The sequence below is a fragment of the Petromyzon marinus genome, chromosome 56 (genome assembly GCF_048934315.1).
Source record: "Petromyzon marinus isolate PM22_M1 ecotype Great Lakes invasive population chromosome 56, UKy_Petmar_22M1.pri1.0, whole genome shotgun sequence".
In the NCBI taxonomy this organism is placed as follows: domain Eukaryota; kingdom Metazoa; phylum Chordata; class Hyperoartia; order Petromyzontiformes; family Petromyzontidae; genus Petromyzon; species Petromyzon marinus.
In genome coordinates this window covers 9,506,223-9,529,098 of record NC_133722.1, presented here as the reverse complement: position 1 = coordinate 9,529,098, position 22,876 = coordinate 9,506,223, and the positions used below count along the sequence as shown (strand labels likewise).

General features: G+C 54.1%; 1 protein-coding gene across 1 annotated transcript in view; it reads right to left on the bottom strand.

Moving 5' to 3' along the window:
• Positions 1-4,946: 4,946 nt before the first annotated feature.
• The window catches only part of LOC116954780 (ATP-dependent translocase ABCB1-like), a 44,057-nt gene continuing 26,127 nt past the window's right edge, over positions 4,947-22,876 (bottom strand). The window contains exons 15-28 of the mRNA XM_032975580.2: positions 20,384-20,554; positions 19,266-19,427; positions 17,972-18,328; positions 17,280-17,426; positions 16,574-16,678; positions 15,735-15,812; positions 15,141-15,224; positions 14,183-14,386; positions 12,066-12,166; positions 11,703-11,843; positions 10,903-11,260; positions 10,196-10,402; positions 9,813-9,959; positions 4,947-9,138 (exon numbers count right to left, since the gene is read on the bottom strand). Coding sequence (XP_032831471.2) covers positions 8,938-9,138; positions 9,813-9,959; positions 10,196-10,402; positions 10,903-11,260; positions 11,703-11,843; positions 12,066-12,166; positions 14,183-14,386; positions 15,141-15,224; positions 15,735-15,812; positions 16,574-16,678; positions 17,280-17,426; positions 17,972-18,328; positions 19,266-19,427; positions 20,384-20,554 — 2,463 coding nt within the window. The 3' untranslated portion in view covers positions 4,947-8,937. The remainder of the gene's footprint in view (positions 9,139-9,812; positions 9,960-10,195; positions 10,403-10,902; positions 11,261-11,702; positions 11,844-12,065; positions 12,167-14,182; positions 14,387-15,140; positions 15,225-15,734; positions 15,813-16,573; positions 16,679-17,279; positions 17,427-17,971; positions 18,329-19,265; positions 19,428-20,383; positions 20,555-22,876) is intronic.

The following is a 22,876-nucleotide window of genomic DNA, read 5'->3' as shown; positions in this document are numbered from 1 at the left end:
ACCATCGACCCAAGCGGGGTTTGCAGCAGAACTCGCCACGGGACAGGTCGGAGTAGTCTGTCTGCCACTGATAACATCAGCTACCGATTTCCCAGAGGCGTCTTGTCTATCCAGGGCTGATTAAGCCACGTGGTGGGGTAATTGAGGCCCACAAAGGTGGAAATAGGTGACCCACCCTCCCCCCCCCCGATTAATTGGGCCGATGAGCCAATGGCAAGGCAGCTTTGAGGGGGTGTGGAGGGAGGGAGGGGGGTGGATGATCTATATAAAGGGGCTGAGCCAGAACAGAGACATCGCGAGCCACGGAGGTGTTGATGCGCAGAGAAGCGTAAGATGAAACAACAACAACAAACAAACAACCAGCAGCAGCAGCGACTGCCAGCAGCAGTATTGGGGGACAAGCAGGTGCTCTGGCAAGCACCCCGCGCAAGTCTTCCAGACCGTAAGTGAAACCTCACCCGAGATGGCAGCTGACGGAGACGGTTCATGTTGTGGGTGGAGACAAGGCCGTAATGATCATATATTCAAATATGAACAAAATGTTCCCACCAATAAATTGCAATAAAAACAAATTGCTATGCTGTGTAAATAAAAACAACAATTGAATCATTTGGCGGGACCCCGGGGTTCCGCAAAAATCAGGTAAATAATAATTAATATTTTTCTTCAGTCCGCCCCACTCGTGACCCCGCAAGGACACCGCCTGCTGGCACCAACAAGCGCCAGCAGGCGGCGATCACCACGACGGGCGCCACCCCACCGGCCAAACGCGAGCCCCGGGGGGCGTCCGCCGCAGTCGCGAGCGGCGACGACGCCCTCCGGTCAGCCGTCGTCCATCCTCGGCTTCTTTGCCAAGGCGAGCCCCACCGCCACCCCCAGGCGGTGAATTTAACGTGTTTGTGTAATTTTTCAACTTTTTACAAAACTTAGTGTCCTCGAGTAGCTCTCGACGAGGCCAATCGATTGACCGCCAGTTTTGTTGTTGTCGGTAAGGTGACAAGACTCGTGTTGCTACGAGGGTTTTCCCACCCCGGCGCAGTGATGGGACCCCGGGGTCCCGCCAATTGCTTCAGTTTGCTAAACCTTGGCCACAATATCCGGACTTGTCTTCATATAAATCAATGCATAGATTTCTGTTTATATGATTGTGGTTATGGTTGTACTTTATTCATCCCTAATCTCTGCCATTACATACATTGAAACAAGAAATGGTAAAGTAAAAACAGAGCAATGTAATATAATACACTATTAGACATTATTGTAAAACATAAATAAAAAGTGCATCCCATGCGTTAGTGAATTATTTAATATTTTAGGCAGGAAATTACGTTTCAAATGTAGATATTTTTCTGGGTTGGGACCCCCAGACACCCTGGAAGATTTGGTCCCCCCTCCAATGTTGACTCCATGGCTAAGGCCTTGGGTGGAGGAGACCAGTGAATGGGGCTGTGCTTGCAGTGGGGGGGGGGGGGGGGGGGCTGGGGGGTGTTGCAGGCCGGAGAGCAGAAGGGGCACAGAAGGCGGGGAGGCCACGGACGTGAGAGGCGTCAGGGGGAGGGGAGGGGGGGGGGGACACGGCAGGAGGCCGACGAGAGCAGGAGGCCGACGCGTGGCCCGGGAGGCTGCAGCCCAGCGGTGGTGGTTGGGCTCCGGGCGATTTTGCGTCGCTCCGGAGGGCCGTGGGGTGAGGTGGGGGGGGTGAGGTGGGGGGGGGTTGGATGGGTGGGGGGGGTGAGGTGGGGGGGGGGGGTGAGGTGGGGGGGGGGGTGAGGTGGGGGGGATGGGTGAGGTGGGGGGGGTGGGATGGGTGAGGTGGTGGGGGGGGGGGATGGGTGAGGTGGTGGGAGGGGGGGGATGGGTGAGGTGGGGGGGGGGTGAGATGGGTGAGGTGGGGGAGGTGAGATGGGTGAGATGGGTGAGGTGGTGAGGGGGGATGGGTGAGGCGGGGGTGAGATGGGTGAGGTGGTGGGGGGGGATGGGTGAGGTGGGGGGGGGATGGGTGAGGTGGTGGGGGGGGGGGGGTGAGATGGGTGAGGTGGGTGGGGGGTGAGATGGGTGAGGTGGGGGAGGTGGGGGGGTGAGATGGGTGAGGTGGGGGAGGTGGGGGGGTGAGATGGGTGAGGTGGGGGAGGCGAGTGCCTGAGGAGCTGAAGGGCACTGCCCAGGAGCCCCGTGTGCCACCCCTGGGCGTGCCCACGCGGTGTGCACTGGGGAGACAAAGGCGGTCGGGCATGGTGTGTTTGACCATCCACGCCCTCGTGTGCCGTGCCGGCCTTCATACAGTGAGGGAAAAAAGTATTTGATCCCCTGCTGATTTTGTACGTTTGCCCACTGGCAAAGAAATGATCGGTCTATCATTTTAATGGTAGGTTTATTTGAACAGTGAGAGGCAGAATAACAACAACAAAAATCCAGAAAAAACGCATGTCACAAATGTTATAAATTGATTTGCATTTTGATGAGGGAAATAAGTATTTTACCCCCTCTCAATCAGAAAGATTTCTGGTTCCCAGGTGTCTTTTATACAGGTAACGAGCTGAGATTAGGAGCACACTCTTAAAGGGAGTGCTCCTAATCTCAGCTTGTTACCTGAATAAAAGACACCTGTCCACAGAAGCAATCAATCAATCGGATTCCAAACTCTCCACCATGGCCAAGACCAAAGAGCTCTCCAAGGATATCAGGGACAAGATTGTAGACCTACACAAGGCTGGAATGGGCTATAAGACCATTGCCAAGCAGCTTGGTGAGAAGGTGACAACAGTTGGTGCGATTATTCGCAAATGGAAGAAACACAAAAGAACTGTCAATCTCCCTCGGCCTGGGGCTCCATGCAAGATCTCACCTCGTGGAGTTGCAATGATCATGAGAACGGTGAGGAATCAGCCCAGAACTACATGGGACGATCTTGTCAATGATCTCAAGGCAGCTGGGACCATAGTCACCAAGAAAACAATTGGTAACACACTACGCCGTGAAGGACTGAAATCCTGCAGCGCCCGCAAGGTCCCCCTGCTCAAGAAAGCACATATACATGCCCGTCTGAAGTGTGCCAATGAACATCTGAATGATTCGGAGGACAACTGGGTGAAAGTGTTGTGGTCAGATGAGACCAAAATGGAGCTCTTTGGCATCAACTCAACTCGCCGTGTTTGGAGGAGGAGGAATGCTGCCTATGACCCCAAGAACACCATCCCCACCGTCAAACAAGGAGGTGGAAACATTATGCTTTGGGGGTGTTTTTCTGCTAAGGGGACAGGACAACTTGACCGCATCAAAGGGACGATGGACGGGGCCATATACCGTCAAATCTTGGGTGAGAACCTCCTTCCCTCAGTCAGGGCATTGAAAATGGGTCGTGGATGGGTATTCCAGCATGACAATGACCCCAAACACACGGCCAAGGCAACAAAGGAGTGGCTCAAGGAGAAGCACATTAAGGTCCTGGAGTGGCCTAGCCAGTCTCCAGACCTTAATCCCATAGAAAATCTGTGGAGGGAGCTGAAGGTTCGAGTTGCCAAACGTCAGCCTCGAAACCTTAATGACTTGGAGAAGATCTGCAAAGAGGAGTGGGACAAAATCCCTCCTGAGATGTGTGCAAACCTGGTGGCCAACTACAAGAAACGTCTGACCTCTGTGATTGCCAACAAGGGTTTTGCCACCAAGTACTAAGTCATGTTTTGCAGAGGGGTCAAATACTTATTTCCCTCATTAAAATGCAAATCAATGTATAACATTTTTGACATGCGTTTTTCTGGATTTGTTGTTATTGTCTCCCACTGTTCACATAAACCTACCATTAAAATTATAGACTGATCATTTCTTTGTCAGTGGGCAAACGTACAAAATCAGCAGGGGATCAAATACTTTTTCCCCCTCACTGTAGGTGCTGCCTGCTAGCAGCACTTGTCCCCCCAAGTCTGTTGAGGCTACACGGCGGATCTTTGTCGGGAGTTAAAAGGGTTGTGCTCGGTGCAGTGCTGGGGTCGTGGTGGATTCCCTTGCTTTGTTTTGGCCCTCCCTGCGTTATCGAAGCCGAACTGTGCCCCCCCCCCCCTCCCCAGCTTGGCCAAGCGTGGCCCTGACGTCAAGCTCCCTGACCCGTGGCGCTCCACCCTCGGTGCTGGTCTTTAACGTCCAGATTCACATTTTTAAATAATCGATTAGACGATACGGCGGGTGAAGGTCTTTTGGAGGGGGGGGGGGGGCACTACCCCTCCCCCCTCCCGGGTTCTTGTGAGCGAATCGGTTATAACGATTTGTGTCAACTTCCATCCCCCCCTCTCACCGTACGTTAGCCATCAACCGTGCTCTTCATCGGAGGAGGTGCGATATGACATGCCGCGTGCGTTTGGTCAAGCGATTCTTTTTGTTTGTTTGTTTGTTAAAGAAACCCACCAGCCCCAACGAGGTGGACTCGCGTTTTGAAATCTAAAAATCGTTGCCAGGGTCCCAAACAAAAAAAAAAGATCGTCACCCGCTCGCGTCTAGAACCTGATTTTGTAGTGCGGCCGAGATGTCGGCAGTTGACGAGCGGAATGTCGTTCGTGGTGCTGCTGTACACACAGGGTGGTTCCAGATGTCTTGTGACCCCCCCCCACCCCACCTAATTTATTTGTAACTTTAATGTTTTAAAGTAAGGTTTATTTAAAGCGAAGTATGGAAAGGGAACACATTTTATTGGTCAATTATTTGGGGGCCGGGGGTCATAAGACACCTGGACCACCCCTGGTACATCGTGTGGCTACGGGCCACGTGGCATTTCAAGTTGGTGGCCAAATAGAATGTAAGGGGTGGGCCGTAGATTGCACCCTCCTCCACCAATCCCAACACCGGATTTGAATCCACCTTATGACGTCGTCACCCGTCATTGTCGTCACAGGCCAACCACAAACGTCGCCTCGCACATTCACCGTTGTCATTCGATGTTTTTTTGAAGTACCGAGCACCAGACATTCGGTTTTATTTGCAACATTGTAACAGGTAATGATGTTAAGACAAAACATTTATATTCGATATGTTTATATATATAGCAGAGGGCAAGGTTGTTGGCAAGGAGCAGTCCAGAGGGAAAAAAAACGATTGTACTACACTATGGTCCCGTGTCTATGCCCCTCCTGACCGCACTTGAAAGGTGAGTGCCGTATTTGAAGCCTGGTCAAACGTGACCCCTCCCCCTCACTTCCAGCCATCCAGCCATTACAAGCCGCTACATTCACCGCAACATGTTTACAAACGAACATACAACGGAGCCATTTCGGCGCAAATAAAGTGACGGCAGTGGTGGTGGTGGTTTACCTCCCACTAACGGATGTCTTGGTAGAGGTGACGTGAAGGCAATGAACAAACTTGGCAAAGGCTCGAAGGCTTAAAGAGCCCCCCCCCCAGTTTCGTGATGTGAGTGCGTCGAATCTCGGTGCAACTTAATCCTAAATACATTTAAAATCTGTGAAAGGTGCCAAGTTGATGCCACACGGTGAATGTCTCGTCTCGATCTTGCCTGTTTCTCTTAACCACATCTCTTGTCCAAGTCCCACGGACAGTGCCGGATTATCCGAGTAGCAAAAGTAGCTACACAGGCTACGGGCCCCGCACTTTCAAGGGCCCCACGTTAAATGCTTTCAAGCTATCAATCCCGGTTCAGTGATTCTGCACCAGCTCTATTACTAGAGTACTATACCACCTTCGACTTTAATGAACGACTGCGTGTTTAAGGTTAGCGATTTGTCGTATTATCCGGCTGTATAGCAAATAAAAAAAAAAACACAATTACTTGACTATGCAAGTTAAAAAATGCGTGTTTTAATGTTTTTTAAAATTTAGGGCCCCTTTATAACATATGCTACAGCCCTCCCCCCCCCACCACTAGCTTAATCCGGCACTGCCCACGGAAGTGTCTCGTCTTCTCTCGTTGCGCTAGCTTGTCTTGCGTTTACATTCCTCTTATCGCACCACCTATCCCCGTGCCTACATCGCTTTTCGCCGCAGCTGTTAATCTCCATTTTTTTTTGTTCGCGGCCGTTTTCAAAATGCTTTGGGTAGTCTTGCAATATTCCTCGAGTACCCTGCTGGTAATCGTCCTCTGCCATGTCGTCTTGCTCTATTTAAGACCGGAAGCAGGTGGATTGCTTCACCCTTCTGGCAAAAATCGCCCGATGATGCTGGCTGCTGTCATCACCGGTGAAACGTCACGGCACTCATTGTAAATGTTGTCGTGGATTTACTCTCCAACAAACGGGGGTGGGCTGAAGTCGTAACTAATCGACGCGTCGTTCACCGGACAAACCTTACTGGTTATGTCGGGTGGTGGAGGGTTACGACACATTCACACTTGTGCAATCTAAGCAAAAACACCGTTTTTTTAATGTTGACGTTTGTCGTCTTTTAGTCACTGCCGAGCTCACGGCAACCACGGGTCTCGCGTGCAAAATAGCCGGGCCATTGGCTCGACGGTATCGTCATCTCGCGTAACAAATCCCACACTATCACCATCTCATTTTACCTCTTCCGTCATTTAATTCGGGAGTTTATCAATACAAAGAAATGAGCCAGCGCCACCACCTTTTGATACTCTTCTAATGAGCTTGTGGAGGGTGGAGGGGGGGGGGGGGTCAAGGACCTGCAGCTTCTGTTCGGAGAACTTTTTGTTGCAAAAACAAAACTAACACGTTGGGGGGGGGGGGGGGGGGAGCAGGGGGTAAATTGGAGTGACTTGCACAAAAGCCACACGTCCACGGGGAGACCCGTGCAAATTCCAAATATACAGGCTTTGGGGTTTGGGTTCTCGCCCACGACCTCCTGCACACCAGGTGAGGTAGTTGACGTCTCGCCACCGCCGTGCACTAAGGCGGTGTTCTACAGCAAAAACGTAACCTGAATCTCTGCCATGGCAAGGTGACATGGCCGTTTGCGCTATGTCCGCTGTAACGCCGCGCTGTTGTTGTGCTGCATGGTCCCACCCACGACGTTGGACAAACGACTGCAGGGTATTTTTTTTCGCATTTGTGTTTCTCCTCACCTTTCCTCCCCCCCCCAAGAAAGGGGTTGAATGTTTTTAACTTCATATACACTGCGTGCAAATTGCATCTCCCAGTTGCCATGGAGCAACCACAGATGCGTGGGAAGGCAACAGCAGCCAGGCGCGGTGCTTATCCAGTGGTACCAACGGGTGCCTAAGTTCTGCAGTCCTCTATATATATTAAAGCCAATTTTGTTTACGAGCATTTTGGGGGAAGAAACCTGCCAGGAGCACACCCGGCGAAGACCCACACGTTTCTGTACGGGGGGGGGGGTGGCAACGCTGTCCCATAGAGAAGGGGGATGCGATACAATTCCATGCTTTGCGGCACCACCTTTTTCATATGATGCCGATTGTTCTTAATAAGAGAACTTTAAATACGCGAGCAGCGGGCTCCGCACCGAGTCGGCAGCCGGTAGGTGCGTAGGCTTGGGTACAACTAGCTGGGCCTGTGGCCGCCTCCGTGGCACGTAAAGACATTTGCTGCTGCACATTGTCGGATTCGATGCTTTTTCAACGGTTTTACTTGATTCCTCTTTGTCGTGGTCAAACCTTGTCACCAAAATTGCGTCCACTTCCTGTTGTCCAATCAATTCCACATTTTTGCACACGTACTCAGATCTGGTGACCATACATGCCTGTATCAAAATCGGCACCAATTAAATCGCTACTTTAAAGCAATTCACATTTTGTATGGACGCCTTATTATTTATATACATTTGTGTAGGTCACAAATGCCGTGGTCCCTAAACTGTGGAATTGGCTCGCACAAAACGCAGGCGCTGCGTGTCTCAGGCGCCATTGACGTACCTCGACCGCGAGTTAAACCAAGTTGTTAACAAAACCGTTGTTTTAAAAAAAATTCCCTTTTAAAATCGACCCAGGGAAGTTCAACCTCCATAGGCCTTGCCTTAACTCTTTAGGCCCTTGCCTCCTGCCTCTGTATACCTCCTCCCACCCTTAGATTTGGCCCTGTTCCTTCCCTATTTTAGCTCTGTGCCTTTCCTTTTTAGGCCCCGCCCCTTTGTTTAGGCCCAATCCTGTGGCCAAGGGGGGTTGGGCTGGTTTGAGTTGTGTTAGGGGTTGTGCAATTAAGAGGCGGGGGGGGTGTGCAGCAAGCACAATGACTAATCCTTTTAAGAGCAGCAATATGCTTGTAGACTGCATGTGCAGCAGAGCTATCTGTCGACCAGGAGGGGGGGGAGGTTGTAACCATTGGGAACTGTTTCCCAGTGGCTTTCCCGCCCGCCCCTCCAACTTGCAAAAATCCCAGAGCAGCAGCTACCACCGCCTCCAACAAGAGGACGATCCTGGGGAAACTCCCCCAGTTCAGGTGGTGTTAAGGTTATTTACAGCCCGAAGTGTGTTGTGTGTAAAGCGTGTTGTGCATATATACAGGTTCATATAAGTGTGTGCATAATATACATGTCCATGTGTGTACACGCCTTTATTAGGCCCGAACGGGCCTGGCCTAGTGCAGGCTGTTTTGCGTGCCTCTGTCAGGGATGGCGTGTAAATCCCTTTTTTAAAAGGTTTGATGCAACCCATCCTACTTCTCAAAGTAATTCCATTTATAATCCCAAGACAGCCTCGCCGAGTCAAGACTCTTTTTCAGGAGGGTCCTGCATTGGGCTGTCTGACCAGTCCCATTTTTTTTTTTTACCAAGAGTTTGGCGTTAATTGGGATTAAGCTGGACCAAAGCCACCATGCATTCAAGGGGACAACCATAAACTCGGCGCAGATGTAGTCACAAATCCATTGCTGTACTGCCACTTGCAATGGTCTCCCATCCCCCACCTAAAAATAAGCTGACTTCGATCCCGGTTTTAACCCACCTCCAGAAATCGCACCAATTTTGGAAGAATGAACGGTTGGGCAGGTCTAATCGATGAATGCCTCCACCACAGAGGATGGAGTGCTAGTGGTGGGCGACCTGGGCGTTGACGAGAGCATGGTAGGCGCCCTGCCGTGCCAGAAGCTCGGTGTGCGTGCCGACCTCGACGACACGGCCCTGCTGGATGACGGCTATGATGTCGGCGTTCTGGATGGTGGAGAGGCGGTGGGCAATGACGATGCAGGTCCGGCCTTCGCGGGCCCGGTCCAGGGCCTGCTGCACGATCTGTTGGGCGACAACGTGTGACGGCGAAGAGAGAAGCATTATAGTTTAAAAAAATTTGCTTTAATGGACTAAACTGAACTCTCTACCATTTTAGGACCACCGAGCTGTACAGCTCTTTTTTTTCCAGAAGCGACCTGGCCACAAATGATAGCTCAACGAAGTGGCTTATGTGGAACAGCCAAATGCTCTAAAGGCACGCTTCTAAACTGAGGAACCGAATCAAAAATCCACGCAACCATGGGGAGAACATGCAAACTCCAAACATACAAGCGTGGGGGTCTGGATCAAACCCACCAACTTCCTGTATATCAGATGAGGTAGTTAAGATTTCGCTACCATGGACTATTGGGTCAGTGGTAGGGCAAGTGGCTCGCAAGTGGAAGCGTTGTGAGATCGAGTCCTGGTTTTGGGGTTGACTCGACCCATCTCTCCAGGTCCATTTAAAACTGGTACCACTTTGTGGGGGGACGTCAACCGTGGTTACCCCTACGCCCCCACCATAGGAATGTGGAACAAAACCGGTCAACACTGAGAACGAAGAACCTTCGCACGGACAAAAAGGCGCCCGTGGGGAATCGAACGCAGGCACGTCTGGCTGTGAGCCACGAGTGTTACCATTTGCGCGACTTTTACATTTTTTTAAAAAAGTGTGACGATTTCGGTGGGGGCCTCACCTTCTCGCTCTCCGTGTCCAGCGCCGACGTGGCCTCGTCCAGCAGCAGGATCTTGGGGTTGCGCACGAGGGCGCGCGCGATGGCGATGCGCTGCTTCTGTCCGCCCGACAGCTGCGCCCCCTTGTCGCCGACGCGCGTGTTGTATTTCTGCAAGTTTTTTTAGGCGGAGTTGTAGAGTTAGAACAAAGTTCCATTTGGAGGCAAGACGTTTTATGATAATAACAACATTGAAAGTTTCTGTGGTGGCTCCTGTGGACCTAATGTGATATTTGGGGGGGGCCTTGTGGTGTTGGGTTTGGGTGACCCTCGTGATTCGATTCGGTGGCCTTTCGCGGGAGGTTTTGGCGGTGGGCCCTGCATGCGGCCGTGCCGCGAAGGCTTACGTCGGGCAGCTCTTCGATGAAGTTGTGGATGTTGGCCGCCTGGGCGGCCGCCAGCATCTCGTCGTGGCTCACGCTGCGGCCGTTGTCCCCGTAGGCGATGTTTTCGCTGATGCTGCAGTCGAAGAGGATGGGCTCCTGCGACACGATACCCATCTGTTGTCGCAGCCAGCTGATCCTCAGACTGCGCAGCTCCTCTCCGTCCAGCAGCTGGAGGGTGGGGTGGGGGATAGGGTCGGTGTGCAGACAGGGATGTGTGGTTAGGGTTTGGGGGGTTCAAAGTCCCTTCCCCCTCCCCCCCCCCCTTTATACAATGCATAGCAATTCTAAGAGCATTTGGTTGCTATGAGTTTCCACGTGATTTTAAAGCCACTTCGTTGAGCTATCCTTTGTGGCCAGGTTGCTTCTGTGTGCCCTTCCCTTTTTTTTGAAACACCGTCCTGTTTACAAAGGTTCTGACAACCTTTATTTTGATGCATGGTTGGCTACGTACAGTGCCAAAGCAGTTCAGCATTCAAAAGCAGCAGCAGCAGCATCATAACCATCGGTCTCCTCTTCTCTACCCCCCCACCACTTGCACCGTCAATCCTTCTATAACCACCCTTGCCCCTAACCTCGCCCTCCTTCATCCCTCCACCCGTGACTCTCGCTTATCCTTCAACATCCCTCGCCGTGTACCCCCCCCCACCCCCACCCCACCCACTACTCACCACAACGCCGTCGGCGGGGTCGTAGAAGCGCTCGAGGAGTTGCACCGTGGTGCTCTTGCCGCAGCCGCTGCTGCCGACGAGCGCCAGCGTCTGGCCGGGCTCCACGGCAATGCTGAGGCCCTGCAGGACGGGCACGCCAGGCCGCGTCGGGTAGCGGAAGCGCACGTCGCGGAACTCGACGCGCCCATGGGCGCCCCCTGCCGGCGCCACCCCGGCCTCGCTGTAGCTGTCGATGGAGGGCACCTGCGCCAACAGCGCAAAGACTCGCCGCGCCGACATCTGCGCCTTGGCGAAGTCGGGCGCGAAGGAGCTCGTCTGACCGACTGACATCGCCGAGAAGACGATGGCCGAGAAGACCCTGGGGGTGTGGGGGGCGGGGGGCGGGGCGGGGGAAGAGGAAGGTTATTGGTTGCGGTGGAGGTTGAAGTGACGGTCCTAGTAGGAGAAGAGGGAGATGGATGTGGTGATGGTGGTCGTGGTGGGGGGGGGGGGTGGTTAAGAGGGAGCTCAAAGTTATTGATGTTGGAGTGAAAGTCTTGTGCAATCTCATATCGGTGCTTTTAACGAGTAGCGGCAACCTATAATTATCATGAAGCCCGGCAAGACGCACAAGGGGGTGGGTGGCCAACAGCACCATGCCCGACCGCCTTTGTCTCCCGCACCAGATACTGCCCCGAGTCAACCTAGGGGAGGCCCAGGACCGGTTCGGGTAATTGTCTCTAGCGTTGGTTGATGGCAGTGTGCAAGCAGCTAAGGCGGGTCGCCAGTGGAGGGATGGGGGGGGGGGGAGTTGGACTCACAGGAAGACATTCTCGAACGTCATGTACTGGTGGGCGACAAGCCAGGCGCCGAAGCGGAAGGTGACGGCGTAGATGAAGTAGAGCATCATCTGGGAGACGCCGTACGTGAGGCCGGAGAGCGGGGCCTGGCGCAAGCTCTTCCTGGGGGGGGGGGGGGGAGCACCAGCGGTAAAGACGACATCGGCAGTGGTGGTGACCTGATAATTAATGGTCATTGCATTGGTGGTGGTCATTGGAGGTGACGGTAGTGATTGCATTGAAGGGATGGGGCTGACAGTGGTGGTTCTGCTTGTGTTCATGGTTGTGACTGTGGGTAGAGGTGATGGCTGGACACTGGTTTTTGTTGTTGTTGTGGTTAATTACTTGTGCACATCCTCCAAGCTGTTCACAAAGCTCTGGAAGAAGGCATCCTCTCGGCAGAGCCCCACCACCGTACGGATGTTCTCCACTGCCTCTGTGCTGATCTGGACGACACACACGCAAAAGAAGCAAAGATCCCCCGTGTAGCCTTAAGACTTTTGGGGGTAAGTGCTGCAAGCAAGTAGCACCCAATGAAGGTTGGCACAGCGCATGAGGTGGCCAGAACCACACCTAACCGCCTCCGTCTCCCTTACGCACGGCACCAGGTCGTAATTTGAGGCCGAGCCAACCTAGGGGAGGCCCAGGAGAGGCGCCAATAATTATCACCCGGTGTGATAATTCCCGCGAGCAAGAATTCCGGTGGATGAGTTCGGAGCGCCAAACGAGAAGCTGGTGCAATGTGTGAAACATCAGCACTTAGAGGAGACCATGGCATGCGGGTTGCAAGTGTTGGCCACCCATCTCGTGGTGGTGGTGATGATGGCAGAGGGTGGTGGTGGCGAGCAGTGGCACAACGATTAGGGCAACTGCGCTACAGACCACCTGGCCACTCGCATTCGACTACCGCTTGACCAATAGCATTGGAGAATATTTGAACCAGTCCTGGGCCTCCCCTAGAGGAAGAGTGTTGGCGCAGCAAGAGCGCCGTGTGTTCAATACAGACACACATACACACAGTTACACACACATACTTACACACAGTTACACACACATACACACAGTTACACATTCACACAGTTACACATATACACAGTTACATACACACACAGTTACAGTTACACACACACAGTTACACATACACACACAGTTACACATGCACACAGTTACACATACACACACACAGTTACACACACATACACATATATACACACACCGTCCCAGCGGCCCTGCTGGGAACCCCCCGAGGTATTTTCAGCACAAAGAACGCCGTCCGGCGTAAGCCGCCAAGTCAACAAGTGGCAAAGAAGAAACACACAACACGCATATCGGGACTAATAAGAGTGTTCCAAAAGTTATCTTCGTGTTTCAAGAAGGGTTGCCATTCCAAGGTGGTGCGTTTAAATATCAGCCGATCGTGGAAAGCATTGCTGCCCGTCGAGTTACATGAATAAGATTGTTTAGAAGTATTTTACTCATTCGTTTTCGTTAATTGCATAATCTTGCCAATGAATTCATTGAGGTCTACCTTTGCTTTCGGGACATGTTTCTTTATTGTTGTCCGTATGAATATTGTCACATTAATTTTTAAGGACTTTTTCCCCATCGGCGTGTATGATCGCTTTACTCTGAGGAATTAACCGATTGTTCTGTTACCCAGTTTAACAAACGGCGATCATTGAGGGTTCAATGTACGGATGAATGAGAAGGAACATCTCCAAGAGGACTGTGAAATTCCTACCATAGAGTGCGCACATTAGAGTTATGTTTTTTGTTTAGAGATTAAAGTTGCTTAATACAGAAGAGTGAGTGGTGCCTTCCTAAGTTCATGCGTAACAATCTTAATTATAAGAACTGTATCCTGCGAAGAGATCTGAATCTTGAGACCTGACAAACACTGAGACATAACCAGTAAATGTTAAAGCGAGAATCATTGTATTATCCCGATTAATAATACAACCCTAGACAACGAATCTGAGCTTAATCAGCATGCCTACATCACACTTGCATAACTTCATAAATCATTGTATTATCCCAATTGAGACTACGACCCTAGACAACGAGGCAGAGCCTAGTGATCATAATTGCATACATTAGCATAATTACACACACTTGCATAACTTAACACAATTACACCTGCTTAATTAGCATAATTTTGGACAATTAAACTTTTCAATTTTCCTTTTAATTTTTATTATTTTTATTACTTTTTCATGACCTGACATGTACAACAGCCCGCGTGCGGCGCTGGACACCCATCTCCTCGTGTGCCATTCCGGTCTGTTGGTTCTGCTCGCGTACATTGATAGTCATTCAAATTTCGTTTAGAGTTCATGAATAATCTATGAAAGGTAAAACAGATTATTATTATTATTATTGACCTGACCGTATGTTTAAAGGCTATATTGGGGGGTGGGTGGGGGATGGAGTGGGCTGGTGCCACAGCCACCGCGTGCCCTCACCCTGCCGGAATTCTCCAGCGCCGCGTTGTCTTTGTTGGCGTGGCCGCCCACTGCGCGGAAGCGGATGACGGTGGAGATGGCGATGATGGGCAGCAGTGCGAGGATGAGCAGGCACAGCTGCCAGCCGAAGACAAACGCGATGGTGACGCCCGTCGCCAGGCTTGCGAGTGTCTGCGCAGACAGGCCCAGGCGAGCCCCCGTAGCCTGCGCCACAAAAACACGTTGGCAACTGTGTTATAACCTTGTAACTACGTCATCAACTGCGTTATAACCCCGTAACTACGTCATCAACTGCGTTATAACCCTGTAACTACGTCATCAACTGTGTTATAACCCTGTAACTACGTCATGAACTGCATTATAACCCTGTAACTACGTGATCAACTGCGTTATAACCCTGTAACTACGTCATCAACTGCGTTATAACCCTGTAACTACGTCATAAACTGCGTTATAACGCTGATTAACGAGCCAAGTGCGTTACAACCCCATAACTACGTCGACTCCTAACTCTACTAAACGAGCGAAATGCGTTAACCCTGCAATAACTACGTCATCAACTGTGTTATAACCCTGTAACAATGGCATCAACTATGTATATAACTAGTAACGGAGCCATCAACTGTGTTATAACTACGCCTATTAACGGCATTATAAATAACATGGTTATAACCCTGTAATTACCACGTCAGCTATTATGACCACACCATCGACTGTTATAACGGTATTATATTATCGTTAAACCTGCACCGGACACTGCGTTATAATCGTACCAACCACATTATGCCTGGTGCCACGGCTGCAGTCAAACAGGCACACACAACGCACGAACTGCAGCATCGTGAACTGCAGCGCGACCACAGCAGCCGCATTACATCGGCGCCGCTCGCATTGCCACCACGAGAAGGTCGCGCTCCGAGCGTTCTAACGCTGCGGTCAGCCACAATGGGCCACTCACCCCCTTGATTTGCGAGGCATCCGTCGCCAGACGTGTGGTCAGCACCCCCACGGCGTTCTTGTGATCGTCAAACCAGGAGATGTCCTGCACGCGGAGCAGAGGTGAAGGAACCTGCCACATCCCACCACCCACCCACCCCCCCTCCGTGTAGCCTCCAGAAGCTGCTGGGGCAAGTGCTGTCGACGAGCTCAAACGATTACCACGATAACCATCGCGATGATAACCATGACGACGATGATGATAATGATGATAATGATGACGACAACCATGATGACAACCATGACGATGATGGCGACAACCATGACGATGACAACCATGACAACGACGTTGATGATGACGAAGACAACCATGAGATGATGACCATGACAACGACGACGATGATGACAACCATGAGATGATGACTATGACAACGACGATGATGATGACGACCATAACAACGACGTTGATGATGACCATGACAACGACGACGTTGATGATGACCATGACAACGACGATGATGATGACCATGACAACGACGACGATGATGACCATGACAACGACGATGATGATGACCATGACAACGACGACGACGATGATGATGATGACGACACGCACCTGTCGCAGAATGGCCTTGAAAAGGAGGCCGCGCACTCGCATGGTGAGAATCTCGCCGGCCTTGCCGAACATCACGCCCTGGGAAAGCCGAGACACGCACGACACGTTGACGCCTGTCAGGGACGACTCAACAGGGACGACACACGTGGAGATGGAGGCCCCTCCTCTCAGCCGCTCGGCCACACCCACTTCGACACCAGCCCCACCCACTTCGACACCAGCCCCACCCACTTCGACACCAGCCCCACCCACTTCGACACCAGCCCCACCCACTTCACCACCAGCCCCACCCACTTCACCACCAACCCCACCCACTTCGACACCAGCCCCACCCACTTCACCACCAGCCCCACCCACTTCACCACCAGCCCCACCCACTTCACCACCAACCCCACCCACTTCACCACCAGCCCCACCCACTTCACCACCAGCCCCACCCACTTCGACACCAACCCCACCCACTTCACCACCAGCCCCACCCACTTCACCACCAGCCCCACCCACTTCACCACCAGCCCCAAAGAAAACAAAGATCCACCCCCCCCCCCCCCCCCCCCCCCCCGTACAGGAACTCCTCCGTTTAACACACAGGGGGCTTTGCGTGACCAATATTAATAATCGCAAAGGTTTTTTTTTGGGTTAGATCGCGTAAGTCTAATTGTGTCGTGACTCTCCACCACCCGACACAGCCAGTAAAGTTTGTCACGTAAACAAAACGTCAATTAGTGGTGGGGTGGGGTGGGGTTGGGTGGGGGAGTCGAGCAACATCGATTAGAGACAAGCACCGCCGATGGGTGGGTAGAGCTGCCCAGGTGCCCGTCGGGGGGTGTGGGGCTCACCTGCAGGAAGTACGAGACGAAGCTGATGGCACCGAGGAGGAGGAAGATGAGCGAGTAGGTGATGGTCTTGGTGCTCTTGACCTGCGGGTCTGGCTCGTTAAACACCTGGGTGACGGGACACAGACAAAGGTTCCCCGTTTAGCCCAAACAGACTGCTTGGGGCAAGCTGCTGTTAAGGCCGGCACGTCACACGAGGGTGGTGGGGTGGTCAACACCGCCGTGCCCGGCCGCCTTTGTCTCCCTGGTGGCATTGTTTTTTTCTACTTTTTACACACCACACCAGGTACTCATTTGAGGCCGAGTCGACCTAGGAGGGAGGCCCAAGACCGGTTTGAGATAATCGTCGCCGGATGTTGGCTGTGAGCGGGAAATCGAACTTCGTAGCGCAGCGTAGCCGGCCGCTACACCACCGCTCCTCTACCGTGTCCACCAGTGTGGCAAACCTCTCCACACACAGCTCGTTAAAACACGTGGGTAATGGGCGAGAACCCCAAGTGTGCAATGGGTGGGGGGGGGGGGGTGAAAACGTAAAAAAATTGCTGCACGCAAAGAGACGGCCAAGTGTGTCTCTCTCTCTCGCTCTCTCTCTCTCTCTCTCGCTCTCTCTCTCGTGCTCTCTCTCTCGTGCTCTCTCTCTCTCGTGCTCTCTCTCTCTCGTGCTCTCTCTCTCTCTCGTGCTCTCTCTCTCTCTCGTGCTCTCTCTCACCCCGATGATTTTGGCAAAAAAGACGGCGAACGCCGGCTGCACCCCGCCGCTCACGATCGCCGCCACGACGCCAATCACCAGGAAGTGCCACTCCGGGCGGTTCATCGCCAAGATCTGGGAGTACTTCACCACTGGAAGCTCGGCCTCCTATACACGTGCACACACGGGCAGACACACACGTGAACACACAAAGATTCCTTCATGTAGCCTGTAACGGACTGTTGAGGCGGGTGCTGTTAGCGAACAGCGCCTATGAAGGCCGGCACTGTGGCACACGAGGGGGTGGGTGGCCAGCACCACGCCCGGCCGCCTTTGTCTCCCCAGTGCTGATGTTTTACACACTGCATCAGGTACCCATTTGAGGCTGAGTTGACCTAGGGAAGGCCCAGCACCGGTTTAGATGATCGTCACCGGGAGTTGGCCGTGAGCGGGAATCGAACTCTGGTCGCCGTGGTTTGTAGCGTAGCGGTTAGCTACACCACAAACAAAGATTCCCCCATGTAGCCGTCACAGAGCGTTGGGGCGAGCGATATCGGCGAGCAGCAACTACGAAGCTTAGCGAGCACCTAACCAGCGGTCGCTCGGGAGCGAGGGCAGCGACATCCCCGTGCCGCGGGGGGTATTTCACTCGGACACCTCATTGGAAATCTTTAAACAACTCGATAGGTGAAAAATAAAATAAAAGTCCGAACCTCCTCCTTCTCCAGCTCCTTCTTGCTCTTGGCTTTCTCGCCCTGCTCCGCCTTCCTCTTCTTCTTCCTCCTCCTCTTCTCCGCCCGGCTCATCTTCGCCGTCCGCTGAGAGCGTCGAGAGCTCGTGCCGTCGCGGTGCGACGCCCCCGCCAGCGACGCCGCGTCGCCCAGCGCGCCGTGGTTCGAGTCCTGCCCGGGGTGGTGCGAGCCGGCAGCCACCACCTCGTCGTCCTCCAACACGATGTCCTCCTCCTCCTCGTCCTCCACCGCATCATCATCGTTGTTGTCGTCGTCGTCGTCGTCCTCCAGGTTGTCTAAATCCGCGGCGCCCGCCTCGTCAGGATCCTGTCCCTGCGTCTGGCCGGAGGAGGGCGGAATGCATCGCGCGGTTAAAGCAACTCCGGGCCACGGCTTCGCCACACAGCGGCACGACTCGTTTGCCAGTCGACTCCGGAGGGATGTTGCGCAAGTTACGCACGTCTGTTGAACTTCCTTCGCACCGTACGGAGCCGGCCGCGCTCATGCGGAGGTAAGACGACGATGACGACCACGATGACGACGATGACGATGATGACGATGATGACGATGACGATGATGACGATGATGACGATGATGACGATGATGACGATGTGCCGTTTGATTGCGAGCTGCTCGCATCAAGAAGCTGTGCCCAGATTCCAGCTGCCCAATGATTTTTAGAACGTTAAAAATTGCCATCAATTATCTGTGAGGCTCGACAGGCAGCACGGTGAACTGGTCTGGCATCTTGAGCGAGTCCGCGCACGTGACCGTGCGTGTGCATGCGAGAGTGACGACTATCTGAACCGGTGCTGGGCCTCTCCTAGGTCGACTCGGCCTCAAACGAGTACCTGGTGCGGTGTGTGAACATCGCCACGACAGAGACAAAGGCGGCCGGGCGTGGTGTTAATCGCTAACAGCACTTGCCCCGACAGTCTTCAAGCTACATGGGGGAATCTTTGAACTCGAGTCTTCGCATGCGGTAGCGCCAAGTCTGCGCAGTAGGGGGCACAGCTGCTGCATCAGCCGGTCATCTCAGCCGAGCCGTGGCACCTGCTGGGTCTGTCCCGTGACCTCCTGCCACCGAGCCTTCGACACTTCACGTGGCCTCGGAGCGCACCTGGCCTGGCACAGGCGCCGTGGTGACGTCACCGACACTTAGCGGTGAACGGCTGCGGCTGCTGCTGCTGCTGCTGCTGCGTGCGGTCATACGGTCGGGGGCACTCCGAGCTGCATCGACGCGCCCGCGCACTGCGCCTGGCGGGTGGGGGTGCACCTGCTGGGTGACGAGGAGGTGGTAGATGCCCCGGCGCTCCATGAGCTCGGCGTGCGTGCCCTGCTCCACCACGACGCCGTCGTTGAATCCGGCGATGACGTCGGCCGTGCGGATCGTCGACAGCCGGTGGGCGATGACGATCGTCGTGCGGCCTTGGCGAGCCTGCAAGCGACGATGGCAGCGGAGAAGCAAAATGTCAAGCGGGGGAGGAGGACGAGGAGGAGGAGGAGGAGGTAACGGCGGTCGCTCCCTCCCGCGAGAGTCCAATCGGGACCGCAGTGGAGAGCGATCCACCACTCGCATGTCTGGTGCGCCGTCCTATTGCCAATCGATGCCAGTCTATGGGTCTCTGTGGGATTCTCTATGGGTCTCCACACAAGTCCAAGCGAGTCTGCAACCCTCTACGCGAGTCTGATTCTCTGTGTGAGTCTACGGGTCTCTGTGCGTGTCTATGGGTCTCTGTACCAGTCTACGGGTCTCTGTGCGTGTCTACGGGTCTCTGTGCGTGTCTACGGGTCTCTGTGCGTGTCTATGGGTCTCTGTGTGAGTCTATGCGTCTCTGTGTGAGTCTATGTGTCTCTGTGCGTGTCTGTGTCTCTGTGTGAGTCTACGGGTCTCTGTGCGTGTCTATGGGTCTCTGTGCCGGTCCACGCGTCTCTGTGCGTGTCTATGGGTCTCTGTGCCGGTCCACGGGTCTCTGTGCGTGTCTATGTGTCTCTGTGCGAGTCTACGGGTCTCTGTGCGTGTCTATGGGTCTCTGTGCGTGTCTATGGGTCTCTGTGCGTGTCTACGGGTCTCTGTGCGTGTCTATGGGTCTCTGTGCGTGTCTACGGGTCTCTGTGCGTGTCTATGGGTCTCTGTGCCGGTCTACGGGTCTCTGCGCGAATCCGCGACCGTGGTGAAGAGCGACCCGCATCGCCGCTCACGGCCGTCGCCCCACGCACGCTCTCGACAGGAGGCGCTCCGAACGGAATCCATCTGGTGACCTCCCCCCCCCCGCCCCCTGACACCGCCTAATTGCTTCTCCACACCCAGCACGCACGCACGCACGCACGCAGAGCTCGTGATAAACTCGGTGCCGCTGCTTCTCCGACGCCCAGAGGGACAGAAGGGAACACCTTGTCAAGGGCGGACTGCACGATGGCCTCGCTCTCCGTGTCCAGCGCCGACGTGGCCTCGTCCAGCAGCAGGATCTTGGGGTTGCGCACGAGGGCGCGCGCGATGGCGATGCGCTGCTTCTGTCCGCCCGACAGCTGCGCCCCACGCTCGCCCACCATCGTCTTGAATTTCTGGAAGGGCAGGACACGGCGCCAACACGTTATCGCTGCCACCCTGCGTGTGTGTGTGTGTGTGATGAATGACTGCCGCCACCCTCCGTGTGTGTGACGTACGACTGCTGCCACCATGTGTGCCGTGTGACTGCCACCACCCTGTGGTATGAGACTGCCACGTGACTGCCGCCACCCTCTTAAACATGTGACTACTACAAATTTGTGTACCATTTGACTGTCATCACCCTCTGCGCCACGTGACTGCCGCCACTCTTAAAACCAGACCAGACTTGTATCTCAATGCTGATCAAAGTATGTGTTACACGAACATAATCTCATACGCTATTGTCATGTGTGTATACATATGATGATCGTAATAATCTACAGCCTTTTTTTTAGATCATAGCGCAGCACTTAAGCCGCTGTCCCTGCTACCCCATATAGAACAAAGACAAATATCCCCCATGTAGCCTTCGGAGGCTGTTGGCGCAAGTGCTGTTAGCGAGTCGCGCCTGTGACGGCCGGCACGCATCATGAGGGGGTGGGTGGCCAACACCAGGCCCTTCCACCTTTGTCTCTCTAGTGGAAATGTTTAGACACCGCCCCAAGGTACTCATTTGAGGCCGAGTGGACCTAGGGGAGACGCCGAACCGATTCGGATAATCGCCACTGGTGGTTTCGTAGTGCAGCGAGCTAACCCGTTGCACTACCACTCCCCACACATACATGTTAATAACAACCGCCATTCGCCACTAAGCGGCGGTAACGTCACCACAGCGCTTGCGCCCGGCTATGTGCACGTCAAGGCCACGTGAAGTGGCAGAAGGTCACGGTGAAGTGGCTTGACCGACTGATGATTGGCCGATGCACCGCCTGTGCCGCCCTCCCTCTGGCAAAACACACACACATGCGCGCCTCACACACACACCTCACACACCTCACACACACACACACCTCACACAGACACGCACACCTCACACACACACACACACGCGCACACCTCACACACACACACACACACGCACGCGCGTGTAGGTATGATTGTTTCTTTCGAGGCAGACCCTAATCTTTAGAACCTGAAAGTCTGCCCATTTGTAAGCGACACGAGGAGACGCCGTTGCAGGAACGTTCCCGTCACGGCGTCCGCAAGACGGGTTGCATTCTTTGAAAGCGATTAAATCGGGCCCCACGAACCCAACGGCACCCCCCTCCCACCACCCCCGTGCATCTCGATGCTCGTAACAAAAATAAAATAATAAAAACGTGACGGAATGTATTCCGTCAACAAATGTTGGCGTAAGGCACCCGACGACACCTCGCTGCAGAGTGCTTGGCACAGCGTCCACACGCTGGCTGCCAAAAAAAACGATTCGTCGGGCAAAGCCCCGCGGAGCGATTTAGCTCTTGGCCACGCATGGTAGCTCACTGCAGCGGCCGATAACATCGTCGTCGTCGTCACCCATGGAAGCTCGAGGTGGCCTTCATCCAGCAGTAGGTAGACCACGGCGCTAACGATGGTGGCCTTCATCTAGCAGTGGACACACCACGGCTGATGATGATGGAGGTGGCCTTCATCCAGCAGTGGATCGACCACCGCTGCTGGTGAAGATGTCAAGCATTACGTAGGTTCAGGGATGCGGGAAGAACCTGATACCCCCCCCCCCCATGGAATGTACAGGAATGGGGGGGGGGGGCATCAGCGCCAAGCATTTTAAGAATCCGTTTATTATAAAACAAAACCGGACAGAGTCGCATGTCAAAGGAGGGACAGCCGAGGACAGCCGGGCGGGTTTTCCGTTTTTTCGGCTAAAAAAGAAACCGGTTCTACAGCCTCTGGCTGCTGCTGTGCTGGGGTTATATTTAGCACGGGGTGGGGGTGGTGGTGGGGGGGGTGGTGGTGGTGGGGGTGGTGGTGGGGGTGGTGGTGGGGGTGGTGGTGGGGGTGGTGGTGGGGGTGGTGGTGGGGGTGGTGGTGGGGGTGGTGGTGGTGGTGGGGGTGGTGGTGGTGGGGGGGGTGGTGGGGGTGGTGGTGGTGGTGGCGGGGGGTGGTGGTGGTGGCGGGTGGCGGGGGGTGGTGGTGGGGGCGGGGGGTGGTGGTGGGGGCGGCCCGGTGGTTGTGGCGGTGGTGGTTGTGGCAGTGGTGGGTGGCCCAGTGGTGGGTGGCCCAGTGGTTGTGGCAGTGGTGGATGGCCCAGTGGTTGTGGCAGTGGTGGTGGTGGATGGCCCAGTGGTTGTGGCAGTGGTGGTTGTGGCAGTGGTGGATGGCCCAATGGTTGTGGCAGTGGTGGTGGTGGATGGCCCAGTGGTTGTGGTGGTGGTGGCGGCGGTAGGGGGCGGTGG